The sequence below is a fragment of the Prionailurus viverrinus genome, chromosome B3, assembly GCF_022837055.1.
Source record: "Prionailurus viverrinus isolate Anna chromosome B3, UM_Priviv_1.0, whole genome shotgun sequence".
NCBI classification, from domain to species: Eukaryota; Metazoa; Chordata; class Mammalia; order Carnivora; family Felidae; genus Prionailurus; species Prionailurus viverrinus.
Window position 1 is genome coordinate 82,233,072 of NC_062566.1, and position 24,665 is coordinate 82,257,736.

The 24,665-nt window shown below is 35.6% G+C and overlaps 1 protein-coding gene across 6 annotated transcripts in view; it reads left to right on the forward strand.

Annotated features, from left to right (window-relative positions):
* MIPOL1 (mirror-image polydactyly 1) overlaps nt 1–20,327 on the forward strand; it is a 329,171-nt gene extending 308,844 nt beyond the window's left edge. For 5 of the 6 annotated variants that reach the window (XM_047863349.1, XM_047863347.1, XM_047863346.1 and 2 more), the window contains one exon: nt 17,274–20,327. In XM_047863349.1, coding sequence (XP_047719305.1) covers nt 17,274–17,340 — 67 coding nt within the window. In that variant the 3' untranslated portion in view covers nt 17,341–20,327. The remainder of the gene's footprint in view (nt 1–17,273) is intronic. The other variant, XR_007153079.1, reaches the window with a different exon arrangement.
* The last annotated feature ends 4,338 nt before the right edge of the window (nt 20,328–24,665 follow it).

Sequence of the window (24,665 nt, forward strand, 5' to 3'; positions counted from 1 at the left end):
AGGTAACAATTATGAGTAAGATGAACTCTTTTCAACTGTTCCTTTACAGCTGGCAATACCTTTTCACCTCTCCATTTATTTCATTGTAAGCACGAATAGAAAAATTTCATGGCCCGACTACATAGTACCTGGAATTAAAGATATATTCTCTCTTCTTGAAAAGATATGGGATCTTAGAGATAAATGGGGGAGGCAACAAATTTGGATTTTATTTTCATTTGTTACTTTTATTACAAGATACAGAGAAAGACTGTAAACACACACACACACACACACACACACACAACAGTGTATCATGTACTTAGCACTCTTTTAAATTTGGTGGAATAAATAAACAGTATGCCATAAGGCTCTTGCCCATAAGAAGTTTAGGGCATTGTTGTTTGCTTGTTTCCAAATACTGTTGCAGTGAACACACTTCTAGCTAAAAACTTTAGGCACAAATTCCTGGAAGCGGAATTGTTGGGTTCAAGAGTATATGACATCTTGTATCTGTATATAATGCTAATAATATATTTAAAAATATATATATGTATATATTGCCTTGTTTTTTAAAATTATTTTATAGAATGGAACTAAACAACCTATTAATTGTTCAGGGCAGGTAGTACAGGGAGAGGGAAGACCTCAAGGAAATTGAACTTGGCCTCTAGAATGGGTGGCGTATGAGTAAGTAGAGAAGAAACAGAGCATAGAAGAGGAGAAACAGCACAAATGAAGCAAAGGTACACCTGTGAATGTATTATATAAGAGGAGATAGTTTAGAAGTCAGCCTGGCAGGAGTGCCCCATCCTGTGGGATTATATCGGATAAGCGAGGTGAGTTGAATTACTATGCAAAGGCAGATTTCAGGGGTTAGGGAATAAGAAACTAACGTGGAGTTTTGAAAGCAGCAAAGGTCACTTGAAAGAAATAGCATTTTAGGAATATCAGGCTCACTTAGCACTGGGGAAGATTAATTGAAGCAGTATGGTTTTAGAAGTCAGAGTACCAGCTAAGGAGCAACGGTAATCATATAATAACAGACAACTGATGTGCTGGTATAGGCTGGTAGCAGTGAGAATGGGAGAAAAGGATTCATATCAGAAACACTATAGAGAAAAACTGTGATCTGGTGACTAAAGAGATGTGAAGGGTAAAGAAGTAGTCGGTATTTTAAGATTTTCTGTCTAAGAGATAGGAACAACACAGTGCCATCAATAGGATGTCTTTTAGTTCAATGCTAAGAACTAATTTCATTTTCTTTTTGTATAACCCTAACTTATAAACTTATGAGAAAAAATATTAAGTTGAGTTTGAGAACACTACTGTCAGATGGCAGATATAAAACTCATCAAAATTGGCTTCCAGAAACTGAAGAGCAAAAGAAGGGAAGGCTTCTAAGGATTCTTCTCAAGGAATAATAGAAATACCCATGAGAATGTCTTTGGAATGATAGCTATTTAGATTATATAACTCTATTTCCCAGGTAATTAAACTCTTTCTGTGGAGTTTAGTGCTAAAAGTCAGAATGTCCAAAGTTATTCTGAATGATAAAGATTATTCTGAAGAGCTGTATCTCAAGCCATTCAAAGAGAGGCCAAATGTCAAGGCTGTGGTTTGAGGCGTCATTCTTCAAAAGGCAATAGGTAACTCCTCTACTGGGCAAACGGCAGATTATTTCCTGAGGTGATATCATTGGTGATATCTGAATTATCTGAACCAGGCTGGTGGGTGAATACTTAAATGTCCAGATATAAGCAGCTGAGAGCAGCATATAGAAAGAATTTTTAGAATTATTTTATGTAAAAAGGCACATGATGAGGATAGCTATTAGCAAAGATTTACAGCAGTAATTCATTCCTATCATCTAGGTTATTTATTCAAAGAAATATTTCTACCAAATTTAGGTAACAAAATACATACCAGAAGATGTAAACACTACCATATTGTCCAAACCTAAACTAAACTGAGGAAAAATAACAAATTATAATTCATGTATCATGCCTTATAGAATATCTGAAAAACCTTTAGGATTTTATCAGAAGGCAGGTTTGAGGCTCTTTGCTTCACACTCAGATGAGAATTGCTCTCCAATTAAGATAGAAGAATAGTTTTCATTGGCTTTACAAGTGGCTCTCGGGTACTTAATCATAATTATAAGTCCTTATTTATTATCTTTGCTGCCAAATGTATGGTAGTTTCTAGAATATAAAAATCTATTTATTGTTAACAGTGCAAATACTGTAAATCTAAAGGAAATCATATGAAAAATCTATCTTGGTGATTACTCACTGTAAATAAATTAGAACATAAGTATAATTCACATTTAAGACCTTTGTAACTCAGTCCCTGAAGCAGTTTGCTAATGTCCTGTCAGCTGTGTCCCTATGTCACTAACATACTACCAATGAATAATCTAGATACTGAGAATAAAGCCCATTAATCCCTAATACTAACACTTTAACACATATAAGAAAGATGTATGTGATTTAATTTCAAGTCTTTTATGGTGCTTGAAAAGTATTAACTGTGAAGTGAATGGATATTAAAGAATGGAAATTACATTTACAAGTGGCATATAAAAATCAGAAAGAAATGAAACTCAGTCAGAAATGCTCATCTTTCTATGCCTCCAGAATTCTTTATCTATAAAGAATATATATATCTATAGATATAGATATATAAATATATAGATATCTATCTCTCTCTATATATATATATTTGGAATAGACACTGTTTTTGAGATGAAAATACAAACTTCTTTTACATATGTAGTATTAATCTTTATAGCATCTTCCCTTTTATATGTTGTTTAACGGCAAGTTTAATTAAATAATGTATGTTCTACGGGCGCCTGGGTAGTTCAGTAGCTCAGGTCATTATCTCGTGGTTCATGGGTTCATGACTTCAAGTCCCACATCCAACTGATAGCTCAGAGCCTAGAACCTGCTTTGGATTCTATGTCTCCTCTCTCTGCCCCTCCCTGTTTGCACTCTTATCTCGCTCTCAAAAATAAATAAACCTTTAAAAATTAAAAAAAAATAATAATAATGTATGTTCTATGACTATTATGTGTCAAACTTTTCAAAGAACTCTGCCTTTTCATGGCTATATTACTTTGCTAAATATTTATGTTTCAGAAAGATTAATTTATTTATATAAAGAATTTAGGACTCCATATACATTATCTGAGTCCAATAACATACAGTTTTAAACTTCCAGAAATAAGCAGTGACTACCTAGAAGTTTCATAATATCATGAATGCGATTAAACTTCAAACTTCTATTTACTATATCCTTATCTTGAAACCAAGGATCAGTTCGCCATAGGAAAAAAAACTTTGACAATATAATTGAACAGTTTCAAAAACACTTAGAAAGCAATGACTTATCAGTCTTAATTTTCAACAAAAGACACTCTGAAAATAGTGAAACTAATATTTTAAATAGGACAGTGATACAACCAACAAAGAATCCATTTTAGTCTAAAAGAAATAAAGGATTTCTATATGCTTTCAGATGTAATTTAAGCAAGTGTTCATATGGATTGTCCTAAAAGCTGGGAAGCAGGGGCAGAACACAAAAACCAGAATAAGAAAAGGAGGAGGAATCTTCCCACAAATCTGCATCCTTTTTGAATATACCAGTATCATACCCTGGTTCAGTTCTTAGAAATCAAGAGTTTTAAATGAAGTAATTTAAATGGTTGACCCCGTTATCAGCTTGTCTTTCCCATATTTTGTCATGTGCCTGCTTATCAGTAATCCACATCTGTGGCAACTTCATTCCTTTGTGTGCTTCATTTTTTTCTCCTTGCAAGTTATGAAATCAAAAAAAAGAGGTCAATTTTCAGAATCAGTAATTCATTAATGTTATCACATTAACTAAATCCCTCCTGAAGCAAAAAGGATAACCTTAACTTAGTTCTCACTTAGGGTGAAGTTTCATTTAAGATCTTTCCCACCAAGCTCCCAAACTCCCTCCATTTAAAAGAGAGGAATCTTGGGATGCATGGGTGACTCATTTGAGCAACCAATTCTTGATATCAGCTTAGCTTAGGTCATGATCTCAAGGTCGAGGGATCGAGCCCTGTGTGGGCCTCTGCACTGAATGCGGAGCCTGCTTGGGATTCTCTTTCTCTTTGTCTCTCTGTCCCTACCTCACTGGCACTCTCATACTCTCTCTCTCTCTCTCTCTCTCTCTCTCTCTCTCTCTCTCTCTCTCTCTCTCTAAAAATAAATAAACTAAAAAAAAATAACAAAATGACAAGAATCTATTCAGATAACTGCTTATTATATAATCTTCTTCTGCAAGGGCCCTTGACTAAATAAACTATTTACTTCAGGGGCGCCTGGGTGGCTCAGTCAGTTAAGTGTCCGACTTCGGCTCAAGTCATGATCTCACCGCTCATGAGTTTGAACCCTGCGCTGGGTCTGTGCTGACAGCTCAGAGCCTGGAGCCTGCTTTGGATTCTGTGTCTCCCCCTCTCTCTGCCCCTCCCCGCTCATGCTATGTCTCTCAGAAATAAATAAATGTTAAAAAAATTTATTAAAATAAATAAACAAACAAACTACTACAGATATTCACATGGAGTAACTTGCTTTCTTTATTTTTGAAACCTCCTTTTAAGGGTCATCATCAAAATTTAAATCTATTTTTTAGAATCGAGAATGTAAATGAAATTCCTTTACTCTTTATTCCCTGTGTGTGTGTGCATGTGTGTATAATATCTATTCAGAAACAACTAAATAATATCCTGTTGATGTTTGAGAGCCTGTTATGCTAGTTACCAAGTACCAGTTACTTTATGAACAAAATACACATTGTACTTGCTCTCATGGAGCTTCATGGGCCTTTTACTGGTGTTGAGTTTTCTTGGGAAACTTACATATGATTTGAATATCCTTTCATAGACAAAGTGAGAGTCCAATAAAATTGTCACTTGATCTTAATTCATCCTATTATCTCAATCACTTTCTGATGTTAAATTAGGGGCTTAAGCAAAATAACTCTATTATCTTCTGTAAGTCCTTTTCTAGTGCTGCCATAGACTAATTGGAATCCACCAGACTATGTAGACATCTAATTTACTAACATTTACAACAAACATTTACTAAGATTTACAAAATCTTAATCTCTGGGTAAAATGATACCAAAGTTATTATTTTAAAATCCAAAACTTGAAATAAAATTACCTTAGAGATACAGTAACAAAGGAAATGTAGCTTTACTCTTTCTCCATGTTCTAATTGTAAAATGAGATGAAACAAATGTAAAGAATGACAAGTTTTACATTAAATTTTGATTGTTAAATGTTTAACTTTTATTTTTACTAGTCACGTAAATTGATACTAATGACATTATGATTGATTGACAAGCCTGATTTTTCAACGTTACATGGAAGATGGCAAATGTTAGTCTACATTTAAAATAAAGGCAAGTTGGCTCCTGGGTGGCTCAGTCTGTTGAGCATCTGACTCTTGATCTTGGCTCGGGTCATGATCTCCCAGTTCCTGGGTTCAAGCCCCACATCAGGCTCTGTACTGGCAGTATGGAGCCTGCTTAGGATTTTCTCTCTATCTCTTTCTCTGTCTCTCTCTCTCTCTTCTCCCTCCCCCCCCCCACACACACCTCTCTCGCTCACTCTCTCTCTCTCTCAAAATAAATACGCTTAAAAAAATAAAATAGAGTTAAGTTTTCAGTGCTTGTCTACACATTGAATAAGGAATGTGTGTATCTAATCTAAGCAGAGTTGAGTGTGCATGTACTAAGATTTTTTTAAGTTCTATTTAATCTCAGAGATAAATCCAAGTTTACTGCTTAATTTCTGAAGGAATGATAATTCTTTAAAGATAATGATATCTTCTAAGTGATAATGCTTCATATAATGACATCAGAGGAGCTAAATTAATCTATCCATATTATTTTACCCTTTATTATAGTTACTTGAAATATTTTTTTATGCAGCAAAATGGTTTTGGGGAAATGATTGAATTGGATTTGACATGAAATTTATGCTAGAAATCAACAAGCTAATTAGTAAATGGTTAGTCATGATGCATTAAAACTAAATATTGTTGACTGTATGTACCCAATTTGTTGTTTTTCTTATTTTTCTTTTAATAGTGTAGATGCAGCCAAAAATATGAGTTGACAACAAATAGGGACAATTTTATATGCAGACAGAGATGATAGTCACATTCCTGGTTTCATTTAAGAGATAATGCAATCCCCAAGATATATCTATTTTCATACCTATCAATTGGTATTTAAATTTTCAGTATCAGAAATAAACAGATTTAGGGGCGCCTGGGTGGCGCAGTCGGTTAAGCGTCCGACTTCAGCCAGGTCACGATCTCGCGGTCCGTGAGTTTGAGCCCCGCGTCAGGCTCTGGGCTGATGGCTCAGAGCCTGGAGCCTGTTTCCGATTCTGTGTCTCCCTCTCTCTCTGCCCCTCCCCCGTTCATGCTCTGTCTCTCTCTGTCTCAAAAATAAATGAAAAACGTTGAAAAAAAATTTTTTTTAAAAAGAAATAAACAGATTTAGGTTATGCTTTGTTTCATAATAGAATGCAGAAACTCTTAGTAGCCTTTTTATCAATCATATAACATTGTTCTCAGAAAACATTTTTTTTAAGCCAGTATTAAGAATCAAAGGGAGGAGAATGCGAGAGGATTAGACTCTTAATGGGAAGCAAGAGAAGTACCATTGGATCAACTTCTGCGCAGCATCGGTTTTAACTTTTGGTTTTTGGTTGTGGTTTTCTCTCTCTCTAGATGTCTTTATTACTGGTGGAATTCTGTTTCAGCAGTTATCACTACCAAATTTTTTAGGCTCTTTGAGAAATAAAGACAAACTTGACCACTCTCACAGTGCTGCCCCATGATTGGCCCAAACAGAACAAAGGTTACTTGGACTACTTTGTAAGAGGTGTAGGGAAGGCATGACCCAAAATCATTATGAAAACCATAATAATTTTGTAAACTTAAAAAAAATTTTTTTTAAGATTTATTCATTTTTTGAGAGAGAGGGAGACAGCGTGAGCTGGGGAGGGACAGAGAGAGAGGAAGACAAAGAATCTAAAGCAGGCTCCAGGCTCCGAGCTGTCAGCACAGAGCCCAACGTGGGGCTCAAACCCATGAACCATGAGATCATGACCTGAGCCAAAGTTGAACACCCCACCAACTGAGCTACGCAGGCACCCTTGTAAACTTTTATTTCCTGAGTATCATCTTGTGTTTGGGATAGTAGAGGTTGTGAAAACTATGTATACTTAATTTACATTACTGATTTGAAAGTTATTTTTAGGTCAAAACTAGAGCTGAGAATGCACCACTTTTGCTAAATTCAGCTTTTTCAACTGAATGTATCTAAACAAAACCTAGACATGTACTTTGCTTCAGCCAATGAAGGCTGTAGGTTTACCAACATTTCAGTACTTGTGGGAATTCTTAAATCTCATGGCAATCATAAAGTATTGGACAGACCTCAACACAACAAACCAAGGAGGTACTAAGAGGGCCTTTTAAAACGTTTATTTATTTTTGAGACAGAGAGAAACAGAGCATGAACGGGGGAGGGTCAGAGAGAGGGAGACACAGAATCCGAAACAGGCTCCAGGCTCTGAGCTGTCAGCACAGAGCCCGACGCAGGGCTCGAACTCACGGACCGCGAGATCATGACCTGAGCCGAAGTCGGCCACTTAACCAACTGAGCCACCCAGGCGCCCCAAGAGGGCCTTTTTAAATGCACTCTTTGGTATCTACATAATCTCAAATATTTTACGAGGATTAACGGGAGACAAATGCTTGATACTAATTATTATATCCATGTAAATTTATCACTGACATGTTAACCAGGCTAAGATTTGTAACACAGTCCTTTGTCAAGACTTTTTAAAAGTTTCCCTAGACATTTGCTTTGGTAATATTTTTCTAAGAAATTAACAAATACCTTTTAAATCTGCTTTATTATAAAAATCTTAAAAGTGGTGCTCATCTAGAATTCCTGTTTATTATCTACTTAAAATGAAATATTTGTGAAGTTCTTTTCAAAATATTTTGTATGGATTTATATAGTAAACAATTGTCCTATATCTTCTTTCCTTCAGTAAATTGGCCTGGTGATTGACTTTCTGTATTCTTGCCAGTATCAATTTTTTCCTCATTATCTCTAGTATAATTACATTGGAAATCTTATTTTTGCTATTAATATTACAATGTCCTGTTCCAGATAAGTAAATTATGCCCATTTCCAGATTAGCCACAATTTATTATTAACACTGAGTTTGCTAACAAGAATATAAAAATGTATTAGGCTTTAAATTTTATTTAAAAAACAAGAGACATTTGTAAGTCCATATCCATTTAAAAAATGATATCTTTTTCGGTAAGGCAAAATGCATAATACCATCATAGTATTGTTAAGTTGGTAATATTTTGGAATTTATTATTTGCTTTTAATAAAGAATGACTCGTGGACTTTCCAGTGAAGCGTTTCAGTAAATATATCTTGAATGTTGAAACACAGGTAGACCAACCCTTAAAATTAAATTTAAAAATAGAGTAAATGCTATGTGCTGTGAACCGTACCAGGCATGATATCAACTTAAGCAAGCAATGGTCTACAAATTCATCATATTTGCCAAATACCATCACAGCCCAGAAACTCTTGTTTCCATGCCACAGATGATCAGATTAGACCTATCTGGATATTTGTAAAAGCCCAAATTAAGCTCTTTAGGTACTCTAATTGAAATAGTTGAGTGCTTTTGGATGGCACCCTACAGCCAGTCCAGTTATGTTAGTTGCAGACCTACTCACTGATGTAGCCACTAAGGACTGATTATCTCTGGCAGCCAGGCTGTTCCCAGTTACCCATACTTGGTCTTGCAAGTCTAGCTGCAACTCAGAAATTAACCTCTATAACTGGTAGGTAAGGAGGAAGAACTCTAATATATCTTGATTTTAACAGTCATTTGGCAGACTATACCTTTGTGGACAAGATCAAGAAGGGATTGCACAGTTCTGGTAATTCATAGCTAATTGAATAGGAATACATATTATGACCCTGTAGGGTTGTCTGTGAGAGTTTGTCTCAGTACTTTTTTTGTTCAACATATTTCAATTACCTAAGTTAAAAACATAAAAGGTAAGTTTATCATAACTACAAGAAGTGATAAACTCTAGATGCCAAAAGATACTAATTTGCTGGAAAAATGGGCCAAATTTACCAAACTGAAATCTAGCATAGATAAAGGTAAAATCTTGCTTTTAATATCAATATTATGGAATAAAAATGGCCATGATTTTTTTTTTTTGCAACTGCGCCTGTCAAAATGTGGAATTTATTTCCCTGCCCTTTGAATCTGGGCTGTCCTGTGACTCCCTTTAACCAAGTGATGTTGTACAACTTTTAAGCAAGGCCTCAAGAGACCTTCCTGAGTTCAGTATTACCCTCTTGCTGATGTGTTCACCAGGTAAATAAGTCTGGGCTCATCTGGTTGAGAATGAGATACCACAGAAAGAAAGAGTCCCAGCAGAAGTCAGCACACCTGTCAGGCACATGACCACCCCACCCCAACTGACTGCAGCTGAATGAGTGAACACGGGCAAGGCTAGCAGCACCACCTGACTGCCCCAAGCCCGAATGGACGTGAGTAAATAAAATAGCTGCCTTTTTAAGCCACTACGTTTTGGGTGGTTTATTGTGCAGCAATAAATGGAAAAGAAATATTAATCGTATATGAAATAGAACAGACTTGGCTTGGCCTGATAGTCAAAGCAGGCTAGCATTTTAAGGTTAAGTCAGTAGTGAAACATGGCAGCATTGAAAGAGAAGTAAAAGTCTAAATCAACGAAGGTATCAGGCCCATGTTTCTTTATAATGATTAAACTGGATTATTATATAGGGGCCAATTATTTTTAAAGACACTAGACATACCAGAGAATATCCGCAAAGAGTACCGATAATGGTGAGCAGTCTACTAACTTGAATGTACCAGCCATTTGAAGACTGGAAGTGTAAACAATAAAAACCAGTAAAGACTGCTTTCTTAACATTTTGATAACACCTCATATGATAAATCAAGTAAGGTAATGATTTAAAAGGTATGTCTACGGGGATGAGTGGGAGATCCAAGGAGGTATGTTGAAATAAGGAATAGGGGCGCCTGGGTAGTTCACTTAGCTGAGGATCTGACTCTTGATTTCAGCTCAAATCATGGTCTCACTGTTGTGGGTTGGAGCCCTGTGTGGGGCTCTGTGCTGGGCGTGGAACCTCCTTAGGGTTCTCTTTCTCCCTCTCTCTCTGCCCCTCCCCTGCTTGCACTCTCTCAAAAAAAATAAATAAGAATAATACAAGGAATAATTTTTGGCCATGTAATTATTATTTAGTTCCCCATTCTTTTCACTTTCTACCAATTCTTGTTTCCACCTTCTTCACCATGACTTTTCAACCCACTCTCCCATCTACTCCTACACTCACTTTTTCACTTACAAACTCTTTCTTCATTTTGTTTCAAATGTAAATAGTCTTTCTTCTTTTCTCAGCTTCATTCTTTCCTCATGTGGTATTTACTTATTTCTTATGTGTTCTTTTTGTGAGCATATATGTGTGTTCATATTTATATGGCCGTGTCTCTATTTATTCACAAGTATATGTGTATATGCCCATTTTTATAGGCATCTGTGTATCTTTTCAGTTACATTTTGTGGCTAAAATGGAGCAAGAACTTCTTACCACATTGATTACAATTTATGCATGGGAGAATGGGTGCACTCTATCCATTGGCTAATCCATTGGCTATTCACTTTCATACAGCTCTGTGCTTCCTCCTTCCCCATCTTTCTCTCCTTCTCTATTCCTCTGATCTCAGCTCTTTTCAGTCTGCTTTGTGGCACCTTCTTTCCATTGTTACTACCTTGCATCTATCCACAACTTCTACGCTGAATGTTTCACACACACATTCTACCTGAAACAAACTTACCAAGGACACTTGTTTCCTAGCAGCCCAGTCTCTTTCCCATACCCATATACTAGGACAGCAGCCTTTTTCCTGTACCCATATACCAGGAAGGAGAGTTCTTCTCGTTCCCCTTTGCTTCTGTCATACCTTCTACATCAATGTAAAAACACTCGCTCCTTTGAGATTTACCCCATCCAGCTTTCTCACTCTCTGTCTCATCTTTTCAGTGATATCTACTGATCTCCTGATCAGTGCCATTTCCTTTAAATGTATTTCAGGCATCTGATTCAATGTCTTCCTTTCTATCTACCCCAACTTCTGCATTCACACTAAGAAATTTTGGTGTCAATGTCAGTAATGTGTCTGTTCCTTTGTCCCTTGAATGCTAATGACTTTTACCTCTTATCCACTTCAACTACAATAGATGTTGGCAGAACTTTTCTAAATATGAAATCCTAAGATCACACTTGCCTCTCCAACAATAACCACAGCCTTACTCCCAACTACTCTTGCGTTTTAGCTTCACCACAAATTAAGACATCCAGTCTCTTGCTCCTTTCATTCTTTTTCTGAACTGACAGCCCTTTTAGACTTGCTTTCTTCCCTACCCAATCTGAATTCTAGGTTTAATCACTTTTTCTCAAGGACACAGTCTTCTTGTACCTTTGTCTTAACACTGTAAGTCATAAACTCTCAATTACTTTTATTATTTCCCCTCCCCATATCTATCCCCAAAGGATAGACCTGATGTGAAAACTAGAAGTCATACTACTATGATGATCAGTATCTCTACAAATTTGCAGTCTCTAGCTATAGCTGGATCATCAATCTCACCTAATATTTCTTTTGCATATTCCAAGGCACCTCCCTTCCTTGTCACATTAAACATTCAGCATTTTCCTCTAGCCTTTTTCTGTACCCTATGTTTTCACCAGAGAACTTTGTCTCCTACTCCATGGGGTAAATTGAATCTAGCGGACATAAGTTCTGTCAATTAACATCCTCCATACCTAAATTATCCACAGCTGTATTCTTCCTACCTCTTTCCCCTTAATCTCCAAGGAAAAATTGTATATATTTTTTAAGATAATGCTGTAAACCATGCTTATGATCCCGTCATCTAGACCCTACTTAAAAAGGTATCATCTTCCTGCCTTATACCTTTGTGTCTTCCTCTAGTCTTCTCTCCCATAGTTCACAAATATATTCACATGCCATCAGTTTCTTAAAAAACGTCTTCAGCCATACATTCCCCTATAACTGTAATCCTCTTTACTTTCTAGCCAAGCTCTTATAAAACAGCCTGTACTTAGCCTTCAATTTTCACATTCCTCTCAGGCTTCCTCCTACTTCCATCATGCCATTAAAACTGCACTGAGAAGATGGTCATTTCCCAATTGCCAAATCACATGGGCACTTCTCACTTTGATATTGTTTAAGTACTTAAACTGTTGATAGCTGCCTTCTTGAACTGCTCTTCTCTGAATTCTGTGACAGCACCTAGTCTTGATCCATCTTTTACATCCCTATATCCTCAAATTCTTTTGCCAGTCTCTTTACTTTAAATATTTGTTTTCTTTGGATTTCTATCCTATTCCCACATCTCTTCTTCTTCTTAATTTCTCTTTGTAAGCATTTCCATCTACTCCTGTGGCTTTAGTTACAACCTAGAGCAACCTAGTCATGACCCAACTCTTCAGCCTCAGTTTCTACCATTCTCCACCTCTAACTTTGTGATCCTGAGAAAACAAATGCTATCAATAGCACTTGACACATATCATGCTTTTCATGCCTCTGTGCCTTCACAGATATTATTTCCTTTGTCTGAAATACCCATCCTGCCCCTCTCCATCCCCTCCCTTCTTAAGATGACTATTTCCTTCTTATCCTTCAATACTTAACTCAGGCAAAATCCCAGGAAGACTTTATATGCCTTTCCTCTCCTCCTCTACCCAAACTAGGTTCTGCTTAATATCTGTGTATCCTTTTATTACAGCATTTATCAGTAACTTGTTGTTGAAGTTATCCATATAAAGATCTATTTCCCCACCCTACTGTTCCTTATAAGCTGGGACCATGTCCTGCTTTTTGAATAATCAATGCCTAGAACAGCACCTGGTACATAGGAATTACCAAACAAATGCTTATTGATTGAACTGAAATCTATATCATAAACCTAGAATTCTCTCTTTAAGACAAACTCTTATATCCAAGTATCTACTTAACATCCTACTTATATGTCCCACCAACACCTCAAATTCATGTGTACCAAGCTGAACTCATCTTCACACACACATGCTCCCCAATAAATTCTTCTGTTCTTCCTCTGCACTGTCTTGGTTAGTATATCACTATCCATCTAGTCACCAAAATCAGACACCCAGTAGTCATCCTTCTTGCCCACCCCATCTCTCCCCATCCTGCCCTCAGAAGTCACTAAGTCCTTGGGATCCTATACTTAGATATCTTTCAAACTTGTCCCCTTCTTTCCATCTACACTGCTGTAGTTTTAGTTCAAGCCTTTAAGTCTCATTAGGGTATTGTTTTTTTTATTATAGTAAATCTTCATAACAAAGTTTACCATCTTAACCATTTTAAAGTGCACAGTTATATGGCCTTAAACACATTCATGTTATTGTGCTCACAAAGATTATTTTAATCAGGAGCTATCTGGACTTCCTACCTATAGGCTAACCTGTCTCCATCCCATTCCTACATCTTTGCCACTATAATCTTTCCATAATGCAGATGATGTTACTAGATGTGTTAAAACCCACTCACTGCTTCCCACTGTCACCATTAGTGGTTTCTTCACAAAGTTTTCACAAGTCCAAGCTGAAATGAGAAAATAAATAAATAAAATGTACCAAGTTTTTCTAAATTTTTTCAACTTAATGAATGACAACATTGATCAACATAAATACTGAAACATGCATGGGGGGCAAAGTCAATTTTGCTTTAGATATGCTAAGTGTCATATGCCTGTAGAAAAAGCAAAAGGAGATGTCTTAAAGGCAGTTGGGTATGTGAGTCTGAAACTCAGAAGGGAGTGAGAGTAATTCAAGCCCACGAAAACTCAGAAATATGCCTTAAAAATTGGTAGTACTTTTGGGAGCAGTATAGTACACCAGAGAGATCAGGGGGGTGGTGATTAGACTTACCATCACATCCTAGCTCCAAACTCACTAGCAATAAGGCTGTGATCAAATTACCCTCTATATGTTTTGGTTTTGTCAACCAATGATGATGTCTACTCTATGGAGTTATCATGAAAATTAAATATGTGCATAATTTGCTTCTCATAATTCATAGCACATAATCAGCGTTTATTAAGAATTATTTACTGTTTAACGTATCTCATAATATTCATTAAGAGTGAAAAATAGGGGCGTCTGGTTGGCTCAGTCGGTTGAGCATATGGTTTTGGCTCAGGTCATGATCTCACGGTTTGTGATTTCAAGCCCCACGTCAGGCTCTGTGCTGACAGCTCAGAGCCTGGAGCCTGTTTTGGATTCTGTGTCTCCCTCTCTCTCTGCTCCTCCCCTGCTCGTGCTCTGTCTCTCTCTCTCTCTCTCTCTCTCTGAAAAATAAATAAACATTTTTTTAAAAAGTGAAAAATAAAAGTAAACTGATTAGGAAAATTGGTAAATAACTATGTTGGAAAATTATGTATTCCATTGTAGTATATACACGTTATCTAAATACATAGAAAATATAAAAATCATGTTAATTGAAAAAATAAGATTTCTGTCTAAAATATATCTGTAAGTATATTTTTCAAATTTACTATAGTAAACAGTAGTTTGTAACTATTATTTCCTAATTACGTGCAATGTCATCAATTTACTTTGTTAATGTGTTACTAAAATCGCAGGTGAAATATACCCACAAATACTTTCCCAATTTAACTTAACTAAGAGCTTAAGGAAAATTTTTCATGAAGCTAAATAATCCATTAAATCTGAAATCTGTCGCTCTCTAGTAACCGAGCCCTAGTGGAAGTAACTTTGAACTAAGAACAAGGAAACCAGGCCCAGATTTGTTACTGTTTTACTACAGTCCTTGTATAAGGGTTTACTTGTCTGTGCTTCAGTTTCTTCATATTTGAAGAACTCCTAATGGAGTTCTCCTAATGGAGAACTCCTAATCCTAGCTCTAACCCTTTTCCTATTTCATGAAGCCCTTGGGAAACTACTGTTGAGTAACATCTGAAGCAGTTGGAACCTAATTTAATAAGCTACATACTTTTTTAAAGGATATTGTTGATTTGGACAGTAAAGAATAGCCTGCAGGCGAATCCACAAGGTGCTTCGACAGACGTATGCAGCTACCTTCCTGTTGGCACGGTCCACGTCTGGCAGGTGAATTCCATTCCTTACAAGAAGGAATAGGTGCTTCATTGTGTTTCAGAAGTCAGTACGCTTTTACAGAACGAAGTCACTGACATTTTTCTCATTTCTGAGATCAAATTTTCATAAATCATTCAACCTGGATAAACTGAGAATGTGGTTCATCTAGTAATTATTGAAACATAGTAAAGGGCAGTGCAAGATGTGATATTTAAGTATTTCCTCCTAACCTCTTACCTTAGCAAGGCATAAGAGTTCTAAATGGAAATATGTCCTAATCTATAAAAAGGAAACTAAAGTAAGATGAGCCTGTTAGCAAAGGAAAAGTCAAAAGAGGCACAACACAAATTCATCTCAGTAATTTGGAATGCCATTGATTCTGAATTCATAGTAATAATGATAACTATACAGAGTACAACTTTTCCATTATGAGGAATTTTTTTAATGGTAGTGTAAATCAGATTGTAGGGGAAGGATATAACTAACCAACATGAAAGTAATATTTTCTGCCTTTTTTACAATATGTGCCAAAAAATGCTATTAATGGCCTGTCAATGTTTCCACTGGGAGTCATTTTTTAAGTTAATTGAGGTTGCTATCATACTTTAACAATACATTTAAAATTTCATCCTGACATTTTTCTTGCCCCTTCTCCAAAATTAGGTTAGTGAAACTTTGTCTTAAAGAATTTATGTAATCCTATATAAATCATCATATTCTTGTTTTCTGTTAACTGAACTCCATATATGCACAATCATCCAATAAACTTGAGCTAACTTTCAGTGTTGCAGGTAAACCAGAGTGTGTGACACTAAGAATACCCTCATTCCTTTAGGGTCTAGCTCTGTGCTATGTTTATTTGCAAAGGACCCTCATGCATGGATCCATATAAATGAGGCAAGCTGGAGCAGACTAGACTATGTCGCTCACCAGTCTTTGAGGAAGAAGATTGTGTATATATGAAAACTGGAAGATTTCTGTGTGTGTAACATCAAACATGATTTTTTGCTGAGGTTTTATGCTTTCCGTAAAAAAACATAATAACAGGAGAAAAATTAATGGTCTGATTCCATCATCTCTTCTCAAGCAAAATCTCACTGATCCACATGAATGTGATCTCCCTCCGTAGAGTAGCCTAAGAACACTACAGAATAGACTTTTGAACTTTTGACTTTATTTTCAAACTTATTTTTAACTATTTTTAAACTTATTTTTAAAAACTATTTTTAAACTTTTGACTTTAAGTGGTGAGTTTTTAATCAATTAAAAAAAATCACATATCCTTGATTAGAAACTATAGAGTCGTTGCTAGCCTATTTACATTACTCAGAATAGAAACTTCTTTTTAAATGTAGTACCAAAAGTCTGGTTTTATTAGCATCAAACCATTTGTGTTTACCTAAATTATTTTCATGCCCCTAAAGCATGAGTTTTTTCCAGCTAGCTACCTAATTCCTAATTATTTTCATCAGCTGACTCTTTGAAAAAGGAAGAAATTTAATGGATATGAATTGTACAACATAGTAATGTGTTACTTATTTACCTAAGTAACAGGTGTGAGGTTGATAGTTTTTCTGAATTAAAATATGTACTTCTTGGGTAAAAATCAGTTTGAAACTGCTCTGCATTTAATGTGCCATCTTCGCATTGCATAATAAATGATTCATTCACAGCCTTCATGCAAGCAGGTAAATGTAGTGAAATGAGTATGTTACATTTTTTCATGTAGCGTCTAAAACTGACATAATCTGAAGATGTGGGTTAAAGTTTGTGTTGTTACTGTTTTTTTTAACCTCAGATACGTGGCACTCTGCACCAGTGTCTCTTGCTGACAGTAATGCTTTGTCTCTTAACACAACTACCAAGACTGCTTGGTCACAGGCAAATACTGTTCTTTTTCAGCCAAAACATTCCTGACAATAATTGTACTTTTTGTATCCTTTTTTTCCCCCTCCCCCCACCTGCCCCCAACCTAGGCTGGAAAGGCTGGTGGACGTCCTGAGGAAGAAGGTTGGAACAGGGACCATGAGGACAGTGATCTGACTGAAAAAAACGACAGTCTGGGGAAGCAATCACATCTGGTGACCAGGCTGCTTCATTCAACACTGTGTAAACACTAAAGCCTTAACTTAGCAAACAGTTGTTAGAAGTGGGACACTCCAACCACATTCCAAGCTGAGATAAAATCAGATCACAAATGTTTAACCACTTTGCTGCTGACTTATTTATCCAAATGTATTAACTACAGACTTTTACCAATGAATAGCTATAAAGTTGTAGCTTATTTTGTAACTATTTTATATCACTCTATTTGATATAAATCTTTTTACTGAGAGGCCATTATAGGTCATATCTTCACATACGTCCCTTTCTGAATCAAAATGCAGCAAAGTAAATATTGTCTAAACCTTAATCCATTGTGTTAGGTCAGAACTTCAAATACGTGCATTTTTCAATATAGAGTTTATTTCTTAACTGATGAGAGCAGCTCAGACATGAGAATGTATAGTCTTCCTCCAATGCATACACATGATCTTTGTTAATATTAAAGAATATTAAATATAAATACCAAGAATTAAATGTATAATTTGCTCCAATAGTTTGGTACATTAAAATTACATTAATCAAGGAATGATTTTTGTTTCACTACAAATAATACAAACTGTTTTCAATAAAAAAGAGGATGTTGTTCATGTGTACTTATGGATTCATATTGTCGATGTTTTTAATGTTGTGTCTGAATAATGATCTAAACTCTATTTAAACTGTAGAAATTGCCAAGTCTGTCTAATAGGCTGGGACAACTCTGGCTTGAAAATTAGCATGTGCCAGCATGACTCTCAAAGGCAAGAGGCCATCAAAAACGTTAAGTATTCTTTTTGATTATCTTTATTTAGATTATCATTTGAATTTTTGTTGTGAAGGAGGGGAATCCAAGATACAATATACAGTAAAATTGTAGTGTAAAAATATAAGGATGTGGAAAAAAGAAAACTGGCAGTTTGGCTTGGTTACCTGCTTTTCCTTTTATTTAAAAAATTGAAATAGTAAAGCATAACAATCACTTCTAGTCATATGAAATTATGAATAAAACCAAGATTTATGTATTTGGCTACAGAAAAAAATACCTTCCTTTTTTTTTTAGATTGAATAGATGAGAGGCCAATAGAAGATGACTGTGGCCGCAACAGGATGAAATAGGCAAGTAGAGATCGAATTCGTGAGAATTTTGTGGGAAAGTGAAAATTTTTCCAAGCCCATACAATATTTTAATTTAGCTTTAAGACCGAGGTAGATTCTCTACCATTGCTTATTTTCAGGACAAGAACAGAATAGTTTATTGCACCATGCTTTGGATACACCAGTGGAGATTATTCATGTGATTTTTTTTTTTTTTTTTACTCTTGCAGGAAAACATAAGGAGCTTTATCATAGGGCCACAAAAGAATCATAATGTTAACAAACTCGATTTCCTTCTCATGGAATTTTTTAAACTCCCTGGCCATTAGAACCATTCCATTAAGTTCAAATTTAGAATGTACTCATGTCACCTGCTTTTAATTATTTTTTTAAACTATTAGAATTAGAAAATAAGGAGCAACAAGGGCTAGAAATAAGCTAACTGGATTTCTTCTACAGTCCCAAAGAGATTATAGCCTTTCATAGGCCAGTGACTATATAAATAGAGAAATTTGAAATAATGTGGTCATGCATGGAGTCTCCCCTCTGGGCTATCATGGAAACATGTGGGAGCCCCTGTGTGAAGGAATAGTGCCTTGCAAATCATGCAGGTAAGTAAAGAGGAACAGTTCTTGTCACAAAATAGTCCATTCCTGAATCCTCTTCAAGTAAACCACAAGTAAACCTGAATTTTGAGGTTAGTCCTAAAGAACAGACAAATCTTTCCTGAGTTATTTTGCTTGGGGTTTTATAAAACACACAGTAAGCATAAAGACATTTTACAGCTTCCAAACATCTCTTTGTGTACTGAAATGATTAGATTAGAGCACCCAATTCCTGTAATCAATATCCAGAACTTTGAAAGAATCTGATAGTATAAAGTTAAATTTATAAAACAATTCTAATATTTACTATTATCAGTGTAGGTAACCTCCGCCAAAATACCACATCCCCTTGAAAATGAGTTGTCTACAAAATTACAAATGCTAAGTATTTCAGCCAAATATTATCATTAATTGATTTCTTATACTTAAAAATGTCCACCAACAATGTTTCAAACCGTCTTCACTTTTGTTCATATGAAGGAGTTACCTAGCTTCTGAGATCGGTTCTCTAAATACTCGGTAATATGATGATGATGGTTTTAGTGTTGTTGTTATTATTATTACATTTTTACAATTGAAGAAGTAGACTCAGAATCCTAGGAATTTGCCAGGGACTGGCGAGGACTTACAGCTGAGGTCTTAGGACTAAATTCCATGTAGCTGTAGTTCTCTAAACCTTTCTGTAAGGAAAAAAAAAACTGAAGATTTTAACTCTTGCAATTTTTATTATTATGCCATTTCTTTTCTACCAATACATATGAATTCACCAACAATTGAGATTGTATGCATTTCTTTTAGTGAAGTACAATAATGTGAACTGCATGTTTAAATAGCATCACATTTTTACTATCTCTCTACAGTGTTACAGTAGCAGCATGCTTTGCCTTAGGCTACAGTCATTGGGAATACTGTGACAATTCATTGTTAATAATAAATAACCTTGAGTTGCTTTGTGCCTGATGCCAAAACCTGACAGTGTAGTTTTATTGAATGGTGGTCTGAACTTCAAGGCTTACTTTATCTCCTACAGCAACTATTAGAAGTGGAACTGGTTATAAGCAAGTTATAAGCAAGGTTATTGGTTATAAGCAAGGGATAAGCAGTTATAGCAAAGTTATTAGTTAATTATGAATATATGAGAAACTTTAATTCTACTTTTATAAATAAGCCGTTATGTTAAAATAATTTAAAATATTCAAAATATGGTATCTAATAAAACATTTTCCCTTTTCAATGAGAAAGCTGATCTTCTGTATATATCCTTATTTCAAATAAACTGAAGAATCTTGTCAGTCATTTACTGACAGAATTTATTTCAAAAAATGTTAGAATATTCAAAACTTATAGTTTGAATATTAGATATAGTTGCATAGAAAAGCATTTTTATATGTAGCATTTTTAAAGATTATGGTTATTTTTGAAGTTTCTCTTTTCAAATACTCATGATTAATGAGTCATTACAATGATAAAACATTTTACACATGACTTACACATTTCATCTCCTCACATAAGTAAGGTTTGTGTGGAACCTGGATTTTTCCCAAACATCATTTTGTTATTGATAACTTATTTACAACTAACCTATCTATTAACCTATTCATGTCAATATACATGTGTATATCTGGATACTTAGAGCATACACACAGACACACACAAATACATTTGCCTTTTTAAAAATTTGATTTATAAGTCCACTGTTAGGCTCCAGTGACTTCAGCATTTTGTTCATGTTTTATTAGAAATGCACGTGGTTTCTGAGGCTTTTAAACAAATACACGGAATGGTTGAAAGATTTATATTGCTCATGCTTAGCTAAATATGTCATCTCTAGAAAAGATGTGGTTTGTTTTGGCACTGTTTTAAAAACTCAAATATTTTAAACATTTGTTAAGTTGGAGCTTGCACATTTGAACCAGTAGCATACGTTCCAGAATAGTTTCTCAAGTTACCAAACTTTCTGTAATCCGTTTACTAGAATAACCTCTATTGAAAGGTTTTTCTGTTCTTTTTTTAAGTACTTTAATTTATAGAGGTTGGAGTTATTATTTTAATGTAGGATTTCATAGATAGAATTGGACAGTGATGAATGTGTATTTTTGAGAATCATCAAAATACTCTATACTGTTGATATTTCTTTGCAAAAACTTTAATATACTTATTTTTAATTTTATTGTCATCTAAAAAGTTTTGGAATACACTGGTACTTTTGAAGTCACCAGTTTCTTGACTATCTGATTATTAACAAAGGTGAATTTTTTAAAAAGTTTTATTTATTTTTGAGAAAGAGACAGAGCGTGAGTGGGGTAGGGGCAAAGAGAGAAGGGGATACTGAATCCGAAGCAGGCTCCAGGCTCTGAGCTGTCAGCACAAAGCCCGATGCAGGGCTCAAACTCACGAACTGCGAAATCATGACCTAGCCAAAGTCAGACTTTCTACCGACTGAGCTACCCAGGTGCCCAATAAAGGTGCATTTTAATGCACAAACTCAAATATCTAAAATATATATTTACTTTTTATTCACATAAAATCCCCTACTGCAAATCCTACACATTTCAATGCAATTCTGAGACATTGATCTTAATCAAATTTAAAATGATACAATCCTGAAGACACTGCACTGGATATGCCTATAAAATATACTACAGTAAAAAAACAGATTAAGTTCACCATCAAACTGTGTTTGACAAGTTTAATGAAGATAAAAGTTGAGGGGCATCTGGCTGGCTCAGTGGGTGGAGCATGTGACTGTTGATCTCCTGGTCATGAGCTCGAGCCCCATGTTGGGCATAGAGATTACTTAATTAAGAAAACGACAAGAGTTGGTATGAACAAATTTTTTTAGATACCTCAGGAACCTTTAATAACTATTTAGATACAAAATAAAATCATAGCAATAAATATTAAAGAGAAACATTACTTTTGGTAAATACAGTTAGAAAGAACCTAGAAAAGGAGATCACATCTCTTAATGAAAAAACAGTAGACTGATTTAAGTCCACTGCAAAGCACCTCTACTAACTTTGGAATTTGTATGTGGAATTTTGCTGTAACCAATAGCTGAAATCTAAAAACACTGCTTCTGTTCTGTTCATTCAATCAAGGTAAGGTAATGTAAATACGCTACCAAATACTCTATCACCTGCAGTGAACTTAGAATTTAAAGCTTAAAGTATATGGCTAGAAGAGGACCAGGGTGGGGTGGGCAATAAGAATTTTGGGGGCAGTGGTGCCTGGGTGGCTCAGTTGGTTAAGCGACCAACTTTGGCTCCGGTCATGTCTCGCGGTTTGTTGAGTTTGAGCCCCGCATCAGGCTCCGTGCTGATAGCTCAGAGCGTGAGCCTGTCTTCGAATTCTGTGCCTCCCTCTCTCTGTCGCTCACCTGCTCGCTCGCTCTCTCTCTCTCTCTCTCTCTCTCTCTCTCAAAAATAAATAAAACATAAAAAAATGTAAGGAATCTTTGGGGCAAAGATTCTATAAACTTGTCATGTCTAAAGTGTCACATCACTGTTGATAAAAATTGTTGAGTTACTGTGTCTGGTCTTTGTGATATTGTTACCATACGTTGTACTTCTATATATGCACACAATAATAACATTGTTATTATTTTTTGCTTTAAATAACAGTTTTTAAGGAGATTTTTAAAAGTAAGAACACCACTATTTTATATTTACCCATGTATTTACCATTTCCAGGGCTCTTCTTTGTGTAGATCCAGGTTTCCACCCATCACCATATTCCTTCTTCCTGAAGCATTTATCATTTATAGTAAAGCAGGGCTGTGAGTGACGAATTCTTCCAGCTTTTGTATGCCTGAAAATGTCTGGATTCTTTTCTTTTCTTTGCCTTTATTTTGTGGAAAAATGCTTTTTTGCTGGATATAGTATTTTAGGATAATTTTTTTTTCAGTATTTTCAAGATGTTGCTTTATTGTCTGGCTTGCTTTGTCCCTGCTCTCATTTTAATTTTTGTTCTCTACATAAAAACGTCCTCTGGCTGCTTTAAAGATTTTTCTCTTTGTCATTTGTTTCAACCAACGAGATTAGGATTTATTATGATATAGATTTCTGCATGTTTCTGTGCTCATGGTTGGTTGAATTTCTTGGACTATAGGTTTGTAATCTATGAATTTTTTTTTAATTTCAACCATTACAGATGAACATAGGAGAAGGGAAGGAAAAATAAGATAAAAACAGAGAGGGAGACAAACCATTAGAGACTCTTAGAACAAACTGAGGGTTGCTAGAGGGGAGGTGGGTGGGGAGATGGGCTAAATGAGTGATGGGCATTAAGGAGGGCACTTGTGATGAGCACTGGGTGTTACATGTAAGTGATGAATCACAGGGTTCTACTCCTGACACCAATATTACACTGTATTTTAACTAACTTGAATTTAAATAAATAAATTTTAAAATTTCAACCATTATTTTTCTAATAGTTTTCTGTCCCCCAGATCTTTTTCCTCTCCCTCTGGAACTATTACTTTACATATATTAGACTGTTTTTTTGTTTTGTTTTGTTTTGTTTTAATTTTTTTTTCAACGTTTATTGTTGGGACAGAGAGAGACAGAGCATGAACGGGGGAGGGGCAGAGAGAGAAGGAGACACAGAATCGGAAACAGGCTCCAGGCTCTGAGCCATCAGCCCAGAGCCCGACGCGGTGCTCGAACTCACGGACCGCGAGATCGTGACCTGGCTGAAGTCGGACGCTTAACCGACTGCGCCACCCAGGCGCCCCAGTATATTAGACTGTTTTAAGCTGTCCTACAGCTCATTCATGTTTCATGTAATTTCTTTTTCCAGACTGTTTTTCCTGTGTGCTTTATTTTAGTTTCTATGACTTTATTTTCAAATTTACTAATCTTTTCTTTTGCAGTATCTAATGTGTTCATAATTCCATCCAGAGCATTATTCTTTGCAGGCATATTTTTCATCTCTAAAAGTTAAAGTTGGATATTTTAATTTCTTTTATCTCTCTCCTAAATTTATTTATGCCTTGTGTTATCTTCTGGAATACACAAAATATAGTTATAAGGACTATTTTAATGTCCTTATCTGTTAATTCTATTATCTATTCTATTTCCAGGTCTCTTTGTTTTTTGTTGTTGTTGTTTTCTTATCACGAGTTGCATTTTCCTGCTTTGGATGCCTGCTGACTTTTTTTTTTAGATGCCAGTCATTGTGAATTTTAATTTGTTGAGTGTTGGGTATTTCTGTTTTCCATTAATGCTTTTGGAACTTTGGAGATACAGTTACACTACTTGGAAACAGTTAGATCCTCATTATAATGCTCTTTTGAGCTTATTAGGCAGGATCAGAGTACCTTTAATGTCAGGCTGATCCACCCCACCCCTCCCCACCCCACCCCCCCCCCCAGTTTAGGCAATACCTCTCTGAATACACTACTTATGTACAATGGGGTTTCTCTACCTTGACTGATCACAGCCTTGTATGAATTTTGATTATTATCTTGCCAACTCCTTTTTTTTGGTAATTCTTACCCTCACTCAGTAGTTTACTGTCACACATGCTGGTCAACACTCAGAGGAAGAGTCCGGGAATGCACTGCAGTTCTGCAGAGTCCAC